At 45.5% G+C, this 16864-nt stretch overlaps 3 protein-coding genes across 8 annotated transcripts in view; all 3 read left to right on the top strand.

Moving 5' to 3' along the window:
• The first annotated feature begins 2048 nt into the window (after positions 1–2048).
• LOC120824425 (uncharacterized) lies at positions 2049–5711 on the top strand. Its single transcript, XM_040185291.2, has 7 exons — positions 2049–2205; positions 4003–4341; positions 4417–4704; positions 4785–4823; positions 4881–4980; positions 5120–5164; positions 5326–5711. Exons 1-7 carry the CDS (start codon positions 2088–2090, stop codon positions 5504–5506), a joined length of 1110 nt encoding a protein of 369 aa, XP_040041225.2. The 5' UTR covers positions 2049–2087; the 3' UTR covers positions 5507–5711.
• Positions 5712–6203: 492 nt separating this feature from the next.
• On the top strand, positions 6204–10933 carry LOC144406101 (nectin-4-like). 4 transcript variants are annotated; one of them, XR_013467279.1, is made up of 7 exons: positions 6206–7180; positions 9163–9501; positions 9577–9864; positions 9945–9979; positions 10082–10178; positions 10317–10361; positions 10523–10933. XR_013467279.1 is itself a non-coding variant. In XM_078100355.1 (7 exons), the coding sequence occupies exons 1-7, from the start codon at positions 7126–7128 to the stop codon at positions 10563–10565; spliced, it is 906 nt and encodes a 301-aa protein (XP_077956481.1). In that variant the 5' UTR covers positions 6206–7125; the 3' UTR covers positions 10566–10933. The 4 variants fall into 4 exon arrangements, 3 of the variants coding, with proteins under 3 accessions (XP_077956485.1, XP_077956481.1, XP_077956490.1); XM_078100355.1 differs by having other exon boundaries at positions 9945–9983; XM_078100364.1 differs by having other exon boundaries at positions 7117–8812; positions 9945–9983.
• A 203-nt stretch (positions 10934–11136) lies between these two features.
• LOC120824307 (OX-2 membrane glycoprotein) overlaps positions 11137–16864 on the top strand; it is a 15840-nt gene continuing 10112 nt past the window's right edge. The window contains exons 1-7 of one of the 3 annotated variants that reach the window (XM_078100332.1): positions 11137–11407; positions 12657–12732; positions 12832–12981; positions 13182–13505; positions 13922–14251; positions 15258–15542; positions 15660–16342. In XM_078100332.1, coding sequence (XP_077956458.1) covers positions 12912–12981; positions 13182–13505; positions 13922–14251; positions 15258–15542; positions 15660–15889 — 1239 coding nt within the window. In that variant the 5' untranslated portion in view covers positions 11137–11407; positions 12657–12732; positions 12832–12911 and the 3' untranslated portion in view covers positions 15890–16342. Of the gene's footprint in view, positions 11408–12656; positions 12733–12831; positions 12982–13181; positions 13506–13921; positions 14252–15257; positions 15543–15659; positions 16343–16864 lie in introns of those variants that run through there. The other 2 variants (XM_040185056.2, XM_040185040.2) reach the window with 2 other exon arrangements.

The raw sequence follows: 16864 nt of genomic DNA, 5'->3' as shown, positions 1-16864 counted from the left end.
AGAGTTGCAGTAGTCCAGGCGTGAGATGACAAGAGCCTGAATCAGTACCTGCGCTGCCTTCTGAGTGAGAAGAGGACGTATTCTCCTGATGTTGCAGAGCGTGTATCTACAGGATCGTGTTGTCGCAGTGATGTTGGCAGTCAGGGAGAGTTGGCTGTCGAGTGTGATGCCGAGGTTCCTAGCAGTCAAAGTGGGCGTTAGCACAGAGTTGCCAAAGTTGACCGTCAAATCCCGGGTCAGAGAGTCTTTTCCTGGAAAGAGAAGTAGTTCAGTCTTGTCGGGGTTTATTTTCAGATAGTGACGTCCACTGAGAGATGTCAGCCAGACAGGCAGAGATCCTGGGTGTCCGAGGGAGGGAAGGAGAGAATTAGTTGGGTGTCATCGGCATAGTAGGAGAAGCCATGCGAACGAATGACAGCGCCGAGAGAGTTGGTGTAGAGCGAGAAGAGGAGGGGACCCAGGACGGAACTCTGAGGAACTCCAGTAGTAAGAGGACAAGGTTCCAACACAGATCCTCGCCATGTTACCCGGTAGGTGCGGCCGTCGAGGTAGGACGAGAGAAGGGAGAGAGCAGAGCCTGTGACACCAAGTTCCTGAAGGGAGGAATAAGGATCTGTTGGTTGACTGTGTCAAATGCAGCAGAGAGGTCCAGAAGGATGAGGACAGAGGAGAGAGGCGGTGTGGAGTTGCTCTGAGACAGCAAGGAGAGCAGTCTCTGTGGAATGGCCTTGAAGCCTGACTGGTGGGGGTCAAGAAGGTTGTTACGGTGGAAATTGTCACACCGCGGTGAGATCTAGTTGGGGTTTTCTCGTCTCCGTGCCTTGTCTTCTCATTTCCTGTCTTTATTTTGAAAGATTAACCCCTCTCTCATTTCAGGTCACGTGCCCCTTATGTGTCACCAGTTGAATCGTCTCCCCTGATTCTTGATTGTGTCCACCTGTTTCCCATTACCCTCATGTGTCTCATAGTCTGCGTCTCCCTTTCCCTGGTGCCGGAGTGTACCGACTATTCCCCAGCCTGAGCCCGTCGCCTTAGACTCGGTGTTCCTCTTCCTGCCTGGTTTGGTCTTGCTTTTCCCCGTTCCCGTTCTACAAGAATCCCAGTTTCTGTTTATGGATTCAGTTCCTTGAACCTGTTCTGTTCTGTACTTTTAGTGTTTTCCTCCTAATGGAGTGATTTTGAGTTTTTGTAGTTTTGTGCTTTCCTCATTTATTATTTTGCGAAGCAAAAAGGAAGAGTTTAAGAATGAATTACGTTGCACTTTAGTGTTTGACATGTGTATAAAAATGTTATTTATTGCTCAATGGACGCTGATACACATTGACTTTAAGGTTGTTATTGTAAACAGTAATCTTGATTTCAATCATCAATGTCAAAACATTTAATCCGTTTTTAAAAGTTATTGTATTTTACTCGATATTTAATAATATATTCGCTAGCAGATTACAACATATATATATTTTTGTTTGGTTAAAGAAGCCATTATGTTTGAAGGGATCTCTCATGTTCACTCCATGTTTTCTGTTGCCCTGGTTTACATCCATAAACAGTGAGTTGATGTTTCTTAATTATCTGGATACATTAGTCTTGGGACAGAGAACCACGTAAAACAATTAAATTCACATTACTCGTTTCTCCAGCAGAGTGTGTCTCTGAATGTCAGAGAAATTCTCACTCGACACCGGCGTAAAATCATCAAAACTTGTTATTTAATGTTTGCAAACAGGAGACCGATTTGACACACATACAAGTCATGCGCCGAGTCTGCTCAAAGGTTTTCATCTTTGGAGCAGGAATATAAACTGCAGGTATGGCATGAAAACATATGGTTACGCACGTACAGAGGACTGATCGTTTACCCTCATGGGACAGAATGTCCCTCCCGAGGCCAGCGCTCCTAATCTCGGCTGACAAGATGTCTGCCAGCTGAGGGTGGCAAAAACCTTGAGTAGTACAGCCTTATTGATATCATGACACACATTAATGCAGTTTTTCCAACACGGAAGCACAGTGCTCCCTACAACCATCTGGAAGTAAATCATTACACAAAGTGTTCAGTTACGGAGCTTTATGACTCACCTGTGCGCATGCGTGTCTGTTCACCAATGAGAACTGTCTGGCGTCAGATATTGAATCAGAATGCGGTCAACATGTCGCACCGTGCGGTCCTACATCTGCTCTGTGCGTTTGGACTCTTTCACAAAGGTGAGTAAGAGATGATACAAGTAGATCTGTTTCCTCGCCTTTAGATCATTAGATCGTTATTATTATTCAATAAGTGCAGCTGTGTTATTCGTGTATCTTTACTATAGTTACGTTTTTGGTGACTAATTTGCATCGATTGCCGAATATTCAAAATAAAACCCCATTGTCTTATGAATTCCGAATTTCAATATTCTTATATTTCTTAATGGGTGCGTAGTCACCTGTGTGTGCGCGCGCGTTTGGTTCAGTGTGTGCACGTTTCTGTCTGTGCGCGTTACAGAGAGAAGTGTAAATGCGCGACTCTGCAGGGAAAGAAATGAATGAGAATGAGCTGAATAACATTTAGTTACCCAGCGAGCGATTATTTGTTGAAAAGACGTCTATGGGCGACGTGGGAAATGGGTTCAGAAGTGAAAGCGTTCTCACAGCATTCGTAGACGTTGAAGAGACGTCTGTGTTTAAAACACACATTTCAACGTGGTTTTTAATACGGAAATGTTTCCTCCTCTACTTTGTGCACAATTCCTTGACCTCCGTGGAAACGGTCAGGAGGTGAAGAAAAGATGGTTAGAATAATCCGAAACCCGACTCCACTTTCACTTACTAGGTAGTTGAGTCAGCAGCGGCAAAATACAATTTCTTCGAAGATGGACTACAAAAATGCATTTCAGATGCCTTCGTGCATGTGTTGTTGCAGTGCTGAGTCATGCAAACGTCATAAATTAACCAGGTTCAAAGTATTATTCTATTAACAATGTTGCGAGCTTGGCCAGGTGAATGAGACAGGAGACTTGAATTACTTTAACTGCCTTTCCTGTGTTTCGTACGCTGCAAGAGCCCAGGAAATAGACACTATATTGAGGCGTTGAACACAGAACTTCACCCACAGCCATACTACGTTGGGTCATGGTGCCCACACTCTTACACATTACAGTAACAGTAACTCCAACAGTAACATTTGAGCCAACACAACAGAACCTAGAAAAAACGTAAACACTAGAACATGAACATAACAGATAGGGATTTAAATGCATCCAAAGATTGTCCCATAATGCAATGCGCCTGCAATGCAGCCTAACACAATCTGCCGCTCCGATCGCTACAATAAGGTTGCAACATAAATGAGTTATGCTAACGGTTACTCACATGATCGACTCGGTCATCATCGTTATTTCTCGCGAACGACCGAATGTTCCGTCACTATTTAAATATTACCGCCGCAAGGAGTTCTGGGACGTAATGATCTCCTTTCCTTTCGTAAAGGATGGTCCAGTGGTTCTTATGCTAAAGGAGCAAAGGAGGGAAGCATTGAAGCTCCTCTTCCTCTCCGTTTTGCTACTCCCACAGCGTTACAGTTTTATCAGATTGTTATAGATAAACAAATTACTCGCCACAATCATAACATAATAACAAGCAAGTGAACATTTATACATCTTTTTCTGAACAGGTACCAGCAGAAACAAGTTTCCTTTTGCAGATTTAAATTGATATCATTTCTTATCTATAAATCTATCCATATATACCTCACAAAGATGCTCATACAAATTAATGCATACACGTGGATTCCATTGCAGAATTGGATTACTTTTTCCAAAAATAATTTTGATCAATGCGTTTTCTTTTGCGACTCCCTGATCCCTCATAATAATGTTTAAAGCTCTGCAGGTGGCGTAAACTTAGCTATCCACTTCCTTTTTTGTGTTCCATGCAGACAGATTCCAGATGAGAATCCGGTTTCAAACATATCTGGTCCTGTGAAGTGAGCTCTGGTGTTGATGCACATGTTGTTTCCTGCAGGTCAAACCTCTCTGGTCCAATGCCAGCACCTCGTGTTAGCAGCTCTAGGAGACAACACCTACTTGAGCTGCAGGTTGATGCAGTCTAAAGATGTCGTGCTAGTCACGTGGCAGAAAATCATTCCTGGTGGGACGACGGATCTCGCTTCTTACAACAAACACTTTGGTCAGAAAGTGAATACTGGGTTTCAGGGAAGAGTGGAGATTAGATCTGCTGGACTGCAGAACAGCTCCATAGTGATCAGAAACGTGACTCACCAGGATGAAGGATGCTACCGCTGTTTGTTTAACACCTACCCCGATGGTGCTTTCACTGGGAGATCATGCCTCCAGCTCTATGGTAAGAACACTGAAATAATCCTCTACCTCCTCTGTAATATTCCCATGATAACATCTAATGGTCTTTCCTCTGCAGAGCTGCATGGACCCTTTCTACACGTCACAGAGTCACACTCTGCTGAAGAGCTAGTCGTGTCCTGCTCAGCCACAGGTCCACCTGTTCCCACGGTAACGCTGACTGTCCCCCACCACAACTCCACCAGCGTCACCAACACCAATGGAACAGTCACCGTCACCACTACAGCCGTGCTGTCTCGTCTCCATGACAACAGCCACCGGGTTGGATGTGCAGCGCGAGTTCTCTCCGGTCGTCAGATCGATGTGTATGAGATGATTCCTGAGGTCAGACTGTCGCCTCCTGATGGTGAGAAACACTCCTAAAGACACTGATTCATAGGTTGATCAATACTTCTTGAGTTCATCGCTTCTGTTTTTATTTCCCAGGTTTCCTTGTTGAATTTGGATCTGATAAAAATAATGTCAGTGAGTTGACCTTTATGTGGCCTGTTGAGTCTTTCTAATTTCCCTCTTTTCTCGCAGATGTTCTTTTAATCACTGGTTTGGTCGTCGGTGTGCTCGGTGTTATCGTTTTTGTTGCTGCTGTCATTGCTTTTTGTCTTAAGCGGAAACACCAGAAAGGGTAACTTTTATCTTTCGATTAATCATCATTTTGTTCTAATACCAGTGTGTCACAGTTAATATGCACATGACTGATTCAAATCATTTGAGAAGAAATCCACAATTAAATACTTGTTCATTTTGTTTCTTGAATCCATCAGTGTGTCACAAAGGGACCTCGAGGAGAACAAGAGAGACACGAATGAGTGAGTCTATTAAAGTCATTCTTCTCTTTTGCAGAAACAATTCAGTCCCCTCTGTCTGATTCTGGGCTTCACTTTTCTTGCTTATCAGACTGAACTGCTGTTTCTGCACTGTGTGTTTATCCACATCTCTGTTGTTCACTGACTGAATGTTTCATCTAAAGGCCCAGAACATCTTTGATGGATCCAGGAGTACGACAACGGAACTCTTCTGTAAAGCGTAAAAACCGTGAGAAAGCAGAACCGCCTGTGCAATTTAAAAGAAACCTGTGTCCTCTACAACAAAATCCAGAAGACTCAGAGGCTGAAAAAGAAAACGCTGATGGAAACTCAATATCCAGTTAATGTTTTGAGATGGGTAAAAAAAAAATGTTGTCAATGCCACAAAATAGCCACAAGACTGTCTTGTAGTTTTGACTTTTAATTATCTGTAAACTGCTGCAATTGCACCTATTGTTTGTACTACTTTTTAAATGTGTTTTAACTTTTTATACTTTTACACATAAAAACAATATGAACTCAATTTTAAAAATACAGTTATTCATGGAAATACTGATTGTCTGTGATTCTTGTGTTAAAGAACAATTCAACAAGTTAAGTGTCATCTTAATCACGTAATTATGGGCTTTGAATTGAATCCATGTTCATCATCATTGACTCAAAGAAACATTGAACAAAATCTGGAGTTCATGCAAAGTAAAGCGTCTCAAATTCTGGTAATTTAATCTCCTGAGAGGTCTCAACGTGACGACGTAACAGAACAAACTGCAGCTCAAACATCAGCAGAGGAAGAACCCGTTTTGCAGTAAACGGCCACTGGAGGTCCTGCTTTCCTCCAACATGCTGCGGAAGAGTTGAAGCCGTTTCGGAAGTCGGGGAGAGAAATCCAGCAGCAGGAGCGTCGCCTCCAGTCCGCTGCTAGTTTATTGTGTGAAGCAGGTCGTCCTGCTTCAGTCCCTCATCACCTGCAGCACAGGACGCACCTCCACTACTGGCGGATCACTTCGGCCTCATCTGGCAGCCGGTAAGTCCCGTCTTTTATTTTGAAGGACTCCGCATTGATTGCAGCGGTATCGATCGGGAGTTTAATTAAAAGTAGTCGCAGCCTTTTATTCTTAGACTATGAATTAGAAGGAAATACATTAGTTTGTCCACACTTTTATTTCATACACAATATTTAACTTCTTGTTTTTTTGCCCCCACATGAAATGAACTCATTAAGATACATCAAAACTAAATTAATTATAGCTTCACTCATTTGCTACACATTTCCTAGGAGTTGTATTTGCTAGAAGATTACATACTGGTATAAATATATATTTTTTGTTTGGTTAGTAAAGAACTTAAGTTTGAAGGGTTCACTCTTTGATTTCTGTTGCCCTGGGTTACAACAGGTAAATTAATAACGTGTAAACTCTTTAAAGTGTTGAACTATTTATTGCTATCATCCATTTCATTCATTCACATGTAAGTTACTGGTTTCTCCAGCAGAGTGTGTCTCTAAATCGTTCCAGTGTCACTAACAATCATCTGCATATAAATCATTCCATACAAAGTTCAGTTCTACAGCAGGACTCACCTTGGATTACCTGTGCGCATGCGTACGTGTGCATCAATGACACTTGTGCAGCCAACATGTCGCAGCGTGCAGTCATACATCTGCTTTGTGCGTTTCCTTTTTGTCATGGGACAAAGAACCACGTAAAACCACAAAATAAATTGTAAACTCTTTAAAATACTTATTCTTATTATTCATTCCATTCATTCGTATTTAAATAACCTGTTTCTCCAGCAGTTTGGGTCTGAATCATGTTACAATGTCCCCCTATGATCACCTGGATGTGAGTCATTCCATACAACGTTCAGATCTCAGCAGGACCCACCTTAGATTACCTGTGCGCATGCGTACCTGTGCACCAATGAGCACTTTCTGGCCGTAGATTTTGAATCAGTGTGCAGCCAACATGTCGCAGCGTGCAGTCATACATCTGCTTTGTGCGTTTGGATTCTTTCACAAAGGTAATGATAGTAGATGTGTTTCCTCACCTTTAGATCATTATTATTGTTCTATGTGATTTTAAAGCGCAGCTACTCGTGTATGTTTATTGTACTCACGTTTGTATCGGCTATTATTCATATCGCGAAACGAACAAATGCATTTCATGGCTTCAGAATTTCAATAGTGTTGTATTTCTTTAATGCTTTAATGTCCCCACATTGCAAATAGTAATGGAAAAGCTTTTTTTTTCTTTGCATTCTTATAATCTTTAGGTCAATAATAACAATAATCTCAAAAGAAATCCACAGATCTCACAGTTATTAAACTACAGGCCTGTGACAGAAGTTAGAATAGCAAGAAACGTGAAATACAAGCGATACTTTCAGTCGACAAAAGAGTGGTGAGAGTCAAACTACCACTGTAAGTGTGAAATAGGGTTTATATTTTGCATACAGGTGCTGGAGATAAGCCCAGATGACGGTTGATGGGAATTACGCGTGCACACACACACACACACACACACACACACACACACACACACACACACACACACAGAGGACCGCCCACACTGGAGAGACAGGTAGCTGCAGAGCTGTGACACCATGACGTCATCCACACTGTGCTCTTAAGTGGATGAGACCAGGAGACGCGACGCATCAAAGAGGGGCGGATTTGGTTAAATTGGTCTTGACTTTTGTTGGGCTGCTGGTTATCATTCAAATGAAGCAACCAGTGTAACAGCTTGGAATCTCTTTTTTTGGCCTGATGTCAACTAGTAGATCAAAAAAGATCTTTAGGAAGACACCTCATAGAGACATGGACATCTTCAAGATTCAAGATATTTATTGTCATGTCTGCATTTTAACAGGTTACTCTGCATGGAATTTGTATTATGCCCTCCCTTCACAAAGCTCCAGATGTAAAAAGAAAAAATAGAGTAAAAAGAAATATACAAACTAAAGAGCACAATGTATAAATATGTGCATGCGTTAGACAAACGCTAAAGTGCACCGTGCCTTTTTGCTAATATTGCACAAGATTTGGTGACATGAAGTCACAGCAGCTGTCAGTCCACAGTGTCCGTACCACACAGTGATTGATGTGTGGAGGACGCTCTCGACCGTACCTCTGTAGAAGCTGCTGAGAACTTTGGTCTGCATTCCAAATTTCCTCTGCAGCCTCTGCTGGGTCGTCCTAGTGATCTGGAGCGTGTAGTGAGACCAGGTGAGGTCATCGCTGATGTCAGTTCCCAGTAATTTAAAGGTTTTCACCAGTTCCACCTCCGTCTCACCATTGTACAGAGGTGTGTGCTGCACCATCTTCCTCCGCGGGTCGAAGATCATCTCCTTGGTCTCGTCTGTTTTCAGGGAGAGGTTATTATTTTGACACCAGGCCACGAGTTCCTCCACCTTCCTTCTGTATGCTGCCTCAGCCCCACCAGAGATCTTCCCAATGACCGTGGCATCATCTTCAGACTTGATGATTCTGGTGTTTTCTTGGGGGGGCACACAGTCGTATGTGAAGAGGGTGAACAGCAGGGGACTCAGTACGCAGCCCTGGGGGGCCCCTGTGCTCACAGTTCTCGTGGTTTTCTTTACAATAGCATAGATGGGACTCGAGTGCTCGAGATGGCTCAATCACGTGAAGTTAAGGTGTGCTCACCTGTGTGTGCGTGCATGTTTCTATTTGTGTGTGTATCAGAGCAGTGTAAACGCATGTAAAACACAAATGCATGTAAATATGTAAATAAGATGAATAACGTGAGGCTATAGTTTGTTTAAGAAGAGAACAAGGAGTAAACTATGTGTTGTCAATCTGTAACAGATGTAAGCTGTTCAGCGTTTCTAGCGTGCATGCGAATACGTTCTATCTCTAATGTATTTGAGGAGGGATAAAACACAATGGGACATTAGTTCAGCGCTAATCCCAAATAAAACTTAATTGACAATGGAAAAAATATACATATATATTTATGTTGATGCACATGATGTTTTTCCTGCAGTTCAAACTTCTCTGGTCCAATGCCAGAACCTCGTGTTAGCAGCTCTTGGAGACAACGCCTACTTGAGCTGCAGGTTGATGGAGTCTAAAGACGTCATGCAAGTCACGTGGCAGAAAATCATTCCTGGTGGGACGACGGATCTCGCTTCTTACAACAAACACTTTGGTCAGAAAGTGAATACTGGGTTTCAGGGAAGAGTGGAGTTTAAATCTGCTGGACTGCAGAACAGCTCCATAGTGATCAGAAACGTGACTCACCAGGACGAAGGATGCTACCGCTGTTTGTTTAACACCTACCCCGATGGTGCTTTCACTGGGAGATCATGCCTCCAGCTCTATGGTAAGAACACTGAAATAATCCTCTACCTCCTCTGTAATATTCCCATGATAACATCTAATGGTCTTTCCTCTGCAGAGCTGCATGGACCCTTTCTACACGTCACAGAGTCACACTCTGCTGAAGACGTAGTCGTGTCCTGCTCAGCCACAGGTCCACCTGTTCCCACGGTAACGCTGACTGTCCCCCACCACAACTCCACCAGCGTCACCAACACCAACGGAACTGTCACCGTCACCACTACAGCCGTGCTGTCTCGTCTCCATGACAACAGCCACCGGGTTGGATGTGCAGCGCGAGTTCTCTCCGGTCGTCAGATCGATGTGTATGAGATGATTCCTGAGGTCAGACTGTCGCCTCCTGATGGTGAGAAACACTCCTAAAGACACTGATTCATAGGTTGATCGATACTTCTTGAGTTCATCTCTTCTGTTTTTATTTCCCAGGTTTTGGTGTTAAGTCTGGATCTGATAACAGTGATGTCAGTGAGTTAACCGTCATGTGGTCTCACGTACATATTAACATTTCATCTGTAGTTGCTTTATGAATGTTGAGTCTTTCTAATTTCCCTCTTTTCTCACAGATGTTCCTTTGATCACTGGTTTGGTCTGTGTTGTTGTTGTTGTTGTTGTTGTTGCTGCTGTCATTGCTTTTTGTCTTAAACGGAAACACCAGAACAGGTAACTTTTATCTTTCGATTAATCATCATTTTGTTCTAATACCAGTGTGTCACAGTTAATATGCACATGACTGATCCAAACCTTTAAGAATAAATCCACAATTAAATACTTGTTCATTTTGTTTCTTGAATCCATCAGTGGGCCACAAAGGGACCTCGAGGAGAACAAGAGAGACACGAATGAGTGAGTCTATTAAAGTCATTCTTCTCTTTTGCAGAAACAATTCAGTCCCCTCTGTCTGATTCTGGGCTTCACTTTTCTTGCTTATCAGACTGAACTGCTGTTTCTGCACTGTGTGTTTATCCACATCTCTGTTGTTCACTGACTGAATGTTTCATCTAAAGGCCCAGAACACCTTTGACGAATCCAGAAGTACGACAACGGTGAAAAACGTGAGAAAGCAGAACCGTCCGTGCAATTTAAAAGAAACTTGTTTCCTGTACAACAAAACCCAGAAGACTGAAGGGGCTGAAAAAGAAAACGCTGATGGAAACTCTCAATATTCTCATTAATGTTTTGAGACTGGTGAAAAAATTAGTTGTCAATACCACAAAATAACCCACTAGACTGTCTTGTATCAGTTTATTGAAAATAATCCCGGCAGATCAAAAAGTAGTTTTGACTTTTAATTATCTGTAAACTGCTGCATTTGCACCTATTGTTTGTTCTACTTTTTAAATGTGTTTTAACTTTTTATACTTTTACACATAAAAACAATATGAACTGAATTTTAAAAATACAGTCATTGATTGAAATACTGATTGTCTGTGATTCTTGTGTTAAAGAACAATTCAACAAGTTAAGTGTCATCTTAATCACGTAATTATGGGCTTTGAATTGAATCCATGTTCATCATCATTGACTCAAAGAAACATTGAACAAAATCTGGAGTTCATGCAAAGTAAAGCGTCTCAAGTTCTGGTACTTTAATCTCCTGAGAGGTCTGAACGTGACGACGTAACAGAACAAACTGCAGCTCAAACATCAGCAGAGGAAGAACCCGTTTTGCAGTAAACGGCCACTGGAGGTCCTGCTTTCCTCCAACATGCTGCGGAAGAGTTGAAGCCGTTTCGGAAGTCGGGGAGAGAAATCCAGCAGCAGGAGCGTCGCCTCCAGTCCGCTGCTAGTTTATTGTGTGAAGCAGGTCGTCCTGCTTCAGTCCCTCATCACCTGCAGCACAGGACGCACCTCCACTACTGGCGGATCACTTCGGCCTCATCTGGCAGCCGGTATGTCCCGTCTTTTATTTTGAAGGACTCCGCATCGATTGCAGCGGTATCGATCGGGAGTTTAATTAAAAGTAGTCGCAGCCTTTTATTCTTAGACTATGAATTAGAAGGAAATACATTAGTTTGTCCAACGTCTCTATGATGACGCTTTGATGGAGCTGATTGTGAAGACATGGACGTTATTTTATTTTATTTTTAGAGCGTTTTTTGGCCCCACATTAAATAAACTCCTATACCTGTATCTTATCATTAACATACAAAACTTCTATTTCTAACTGAATTCATTATAGCTTCACCCATTTTATACACATTTCTTACAAGTTGATAGAGAATTCTGTATGTTTTGAGTTGAATGGTTTGATTATGTGAAAGAAAAAAACAAAACATAAAAGGAGAAAAATGATCAGTTGTGTTCAAGAAATGTTACGACGCATCTGCTGTTTGGGACTGAACCAGCTGCGGTGCACAGCTGCCCACATTTAGGATTTAGGTTGCTTTTATTCGAGGACGTTATTCTGAATGCAACACAACTTCTTTCCTCCCATCGTGTCTGCTTGAGTTTCACATTAAAAGCCTTGAGATGACTTGAGATTTGCATCGAGACATCAGCGGCATAATTGTAGTGGAGACGTGATTTTAACTGCTGCCCAACAGGAGCATGCCGCCAGCTTGAAGCCAGATGGTTGGCGCTGTAAAACGACACATGACGCCCGTAAAGCTCTGCGGTCTGGACCCGGCCTGTCTTGTGGTTTTTAGGTGGTTTGGTTGAGATTGATCAAAGGCCACTTGAGCCCTCGTTTCCACCTTTTGCAGGATAAATATATTTGATCTGACAGTGTGGAATTATGGCATTCTACACACAAAGTGATGATTAAAGCCACAAGGCAGCCGGTGTCGGCACCTCCCACACAAGTTCTTTGACTGCAGGTATTGATTTTGAAATCCCGAGGCCGTCGCCGTCTAGACATCAAAGGGTGGCACCTTGCTTTGCTGCTGTGTGATTGTTGGTTAACCGGACAGGGTGTGCATGCTGCGGATCATCATGTAAAACCTCCAGCGATCCCTTGTGAGTCAGCAGCTGTTGTTGTTGTTGTTGATGATGCTGACACACGTATTGCCATGGCAACTTATTTATCAAAGCTGCAAAAAGGAAAAAGTGAATTACCTTGCAAGCCAAGAACGTAATCCGTGCCGAGGAGACGCTGTTATCGCCGGTGGAAACCCTCTGGTGTCATGTTTCCCATTACAGCAGGCGGGAGGATGCAGCTACGCCCGGGCTGACCAGCAGCAGCTCAAACAAGTCACGGCACTGGACCGCTGGCGGGGTACGTCTCCATCCCTGCCTCTGCATGCACGCTTGTGTCTTTGCTAATGATTCACTCTGCACGTCTGATCCGGCTCTCTGATGGTGTTTGTGTCCGCAGCCTGGATGTGATTCTCGCTGTTTGTGTGTGTGTGTGTGTGTGTGTATGAGTGTGTGTGTGTAACCCAGCCTCAGTGGGCCATGTGTGGACCCACCGTGTCCCTGTGTCTGCTGCTCTGGATGGTGGTGATGCGAGTGTCCAGAACACAAGGTACGTTCTGCTTTCATCTGGGGCAAAAAACATGAAACTGGTGCTGCCCGACCTTTTGGCTTGTGACCTTTTTAACAAAAAAAAGGCGACTATTTGGGGCTCAAAAGAGATACAAAAGACCTGAACCTCATTTAAATAGGAAATAATCAAATATTTTTTCTTGCCATGACATTAAAACGTCATATGTTCTCTGAACTCAGGTCAGGTCGCGGCTCTCACCGCGCCGCATGCAGAGGTTGGTCGGCCCGTGCTGATCGGCTGCAACCTCACCATGCAAACGGGCGAAACGGTCAAGCAAGTGCGCTGGCTCGACAGGCACAAGAGGCTCCTGCTGGCGTACCTGCCGACCGTGCCGGTGCGCGTCAGCCACCAGGCCCCCGGCGTGCAGCTCACCGCCAGCCACAGCAACGCCAGCCACATCACCATCACTACGGTGCGGCCTGAGGACGAGGGCTGCTACCGCTGCGTCTTTGACGTTTACCCCAGGGGGCCGCTGGAAGGCACCACGTGCATCCGGGTCAATGGTCAGTCAGAGGTCAAATCTCATGGTCTGTTTCCATAATCGACTAGCGAAACATCCCCATCAGTATTTTGACTGAACATCTTGCCGTGCTGCAGCTCACGCTAAACATCTGGACCTTTTCAGGGTCACGGATGATGTTTGTTGTTCCCACGAGACCCCTTGCAAGACAGGAAGCAGTAAGCTTGGGTTTGAACTAGTAGACCACCCACCCAGCTAACTACCCGGCAGCACTTCCTGTTGTTGCTAATAAATGTGCACACACATTTTGAGTGAACCCCGACTCTTTCTGCTGACGTCCTGCAAAGTTTATACTGCGCAATTAGCAGCCAATGGAGTTCTGCATACATTCAACATACAGTCATCTTCATTTTTTCCTGATATTAACAATAATAACAGGCGCATTTTTCTCCGTTCCAGGTCGAGTGCACATGGAGGGCAACCAGACGGCCGTGAGCGGGAAGCCGGCCACGCTCTCCTGCCGGTACAACCTCCCCGAGAAGGTGCAGCAGGTGCTGTGGAGGAAGACGGCCGAGCAGGGCGACACCACCACCGTGGCCTCCTTCACCAAGCACGGCTCCCACAAGACGGAGGAGCAGTACAGGGGTCGCGTCAGCTTGAGCCGCACCCTGGGAGACACCCGGCTGACCATCCAGGAGGTCAGGACGGAGGACGAGGCGTGCTACACCTGCGAGTTCCACACGTACCCGGACGGCACCCGGAGAGACCGCGCCTGCCTGTCTGTTTACGGTGAACGCCCGTCTCTCTCTCTCTAATGCAGACGTAATGCAGGGCGTTTGGAGGGGTGTTTGAAGCTGGTAAACTCTATGTTTACCGCATTAACGTGGCAGCAAAGCACACATGACTTAATATCCGTGTAAAGGCGGCTACTGCAGATAACGTCGCTGAATTATTTTTGTTTGTTCCACTAATCCTTGCGCACTCGGTACCAAGGCGTTACAGGCTGTTCTTATGTAAACCGGATGTGTCTTTGTATAGACAGTCAAAAAGACGCACAGAAGAGCTTAAAACTTGATCGTATTAGACTGTGAAGAGCTTTACTTTACATACTTTAAGCTAAAAGGAAACGCTGCTACTTTCTGTGTGTGTGTGTGTCCCAGTCAGAGCTCAGGAAAGGGAAGGAAGCTCAGTGGAAAAACATCTCGAGGGGGGGGGGTCACTAAACTACCGTTTGGGCGACGGCGCTTCGCCACCTCCGGCCTCGCGGAGCCCCGAGCTCTTTTTTCCCCTCGCTGTGCCAGCGAGTAAGAGAGGTGTGAAGACACAACGTTAAAACCAGCACGACGCCACCAGTATCTCAAGAGATTGAGTGTCTGCTGCTCTCCCTCCTTGTTGACGGGGGGACGGTGTCACTGAGGGGAAAGGGGGTGATTTAATGTGGCAGAAAGGCCGGGGGGGGGGCTCTCTGTTTCCCCAGACACAAGGCCTCAGTGTGTCTGTGTGTGTGTGTGTGTGTGTGTCCTTCTCCTCTGAACAGGCTTTGTTTCATCCGACAGAGGATCCAGACACACAAACCCGAGTTAGTAAAAGCTGCTTTGCTTCTGTTCTTGCCGAAGGGGGGGAGAAGGGGAGGGGAGGGAGAGGGGAGGGGGGAGGGTCTGTCTCTCCATCTCTGTTTTCTGTTGTCTGTGATGGAAAAGCTCAGACAAAATAACAACGGATGCCATAGAGGAAGAAACGACTGATGCTCAAATGCACAAGCGCGTCGCTGAACATCATCTTTCCAATCCCCCAGTTTTACCCAAACCAGAGGTGAGTCACGTGACCTCGTCCCCGGGAGTCGGCGAGGCCAACTGCACCGCCCGGTCCCGACCCGCGGCGGAGATCACGTGGAACGTCGGCGGGGACAACCGGACGCTCGGACCGCCGACCGCGTCCGCCTACGAGCAGGGCGACGGCACGACGGTGGTGACGAGCACGCTGCTCTTCCAGCCGGCGCTGCTCAGCGACGTGTCCGTCCAGTGCGTCGTGCACCACCCGGGTTTGGAGAAACCGCTGACGGTGTCCGTCAACACAAACAGTGAGGGCCTCTCTGATGTCTCACGTCTTGTTGTCATAAAAAAAATATGAGCAGTCCTTTACATTTATGTGTGTGTGTGTGTGTGTGTGTGTGTGTGTGTGTGTGCGTGCGCCACAGTGTCTCCAGCCACGGTCGTCCTCCTCTCGGTGTGCGGTGTGGCGTCGGTCCTCCTCCTCTGTCTTTGTGTGTGTCTCTGCAAGTGCTTCATCTGTACTGAGGGTGAGTCCCGACTCCTCCGCGTTCGCTCGTGCATCGCTTGTCAAAAAAGGTGTCGACAGGTTTCCGTCCTTCGTCTGTGCTGCTCAATCACATTTAATCCGCCTGACACAGGAAACGGTAACGGTTGAAATACCGAGTTTTTGCAGCAGCTGACGGAAAACTACTGTGGCTCCTGTTATGAGAGTACGTGAAGGTGGATGTTTCCTTTTAAGGCCGCGAGCAGCTCAGAAAGACGTGGGTGAAGAAAGTGAAGAAGAGGCACTTTTGAGTGAATCCTCGACTGCTTCAGAGGCTCTCGTCTCTGGGGACATTTTAACGGCCCGTCCTGTCGCGCCGGCCAAGTTTTGAGAGCCCCTTGTCACTGTACTGATGGTGATGAAGTATTTCTGCTGCTCACATAAACATCGAAAGCATTGTGGAGCCTTCTGAGAATAGAGCTGAACAGTCATCGGGGTGGAGACGAGCCCCGGTGTGAAGTGAACACGCGGGTTCGTTGAGGAAAGCGAGAAGAGCGTCGTTCCAAGCGTGAAATTCCGCCCATTGTTCCGAAAGCGCAGGCAAAAGGTCGACGGGGCCGCCAGGACTCATGTGCTTGCTGATGTGTCCTGACTCCCGTTAACACCTTTCCCACAATCCTCTCCGGGTGACGAGCGCTGCCCATTTCCCCTTTTTAATCTCGAGTGTCCAACCGAAGTTATCGCGGCGCCAACGGACGCCTCGGCTGACGCGGGCAAAACAGAAGCGTCGAGGTCGGCGCGCTCCCACGGTTAATCTCTATTTGGCGCACAATTTCCAAAAAAGACTTATGAGTGTTTTTCTTTTCTCCCGCTCACCGCCTCGTCTTTATTTTCTTGTGCGATAAGAAAGAAGAGGGCGCATACGCCCGCTTTCCTAACGTGTCAAAGAAACATGCCGACTTTGTTCGTCGCTTCCGAAGTCCACATCCCTCCAAAACAAAGGCCTCAATCACGCTGCTGATTTAACAGTGTTTGCGTTCTCCTCAGAGGCTAAGGGACTTAAATACTGTATTTGTGTGTGATTGATGGGTTGAGCCAGAGTTTGCTCGACCATCTGTGGCATTTCTTCACTAGATGGCAGCTGGG

The sequence above is a fragment of the Gasterosteus aculeatus genome, chromosome 1 (assembly GCF_964276395.1).
Source record: "Gasterosteus aculeatus chromosome 1, fGasAcu3.hap1.1, whole genome shotgun sequence".
In the NCBI taxonomy this organism is placed as follows: Eukaryota; Metazoa; Chordata; class Actinopteri; order Perciformes; family Gasterosteidae; genus Gasterosteus; species Gasterosteus aculeatus.
The sequence above is the reverse complement of the archived record's forward strand: the minus strand, read 5'-3'. Positions and strand labels throughout refer to the sequence as shown.

Coding starts and splice junctions, on each gene's coding strand:
- LOC120824425 (XM_040185291.2), top strand. CDS start 2,088: ATGCGTGTCTGTTCACCAATGAGAACTGTCTGGCGTCAGATATTGAAT. Junction 4,705..4,784: donor CAGACTGTCGCCTCCTGATG/GTGAGAAACACT, acceptor TTTATTTCCCAG/GTTTCCTTGTTGAATTTGGA. Junction 5,165..5,325: donor AACAAGAGAGACACGAATGA/GTGAGTCTATTA, acceptor TTTCATCTAAAG/GCCCAGAACATCTTTGATGG.
- LOC144406101 (XM_078100355.1), top strand. CDS start 7,126: ATGTCGCAGCGTGCAGTCATACATCTGCTTTGTGCGTTTGGATTCTTT. Junction 10,179..10,316: donor AAACGGAAACACCAGAACAG/GTAACTTTTATC, acceptor TGAATCCATCAG/TGGGCCACAAAGGGACCTCG. Junction 10,362..10,522: donor AACAAGAGAGACACGAATGA/GTGAGTCTATTA, acceptor TTTCATCTAAAG/GCCCAGAACACCTTTGACGA.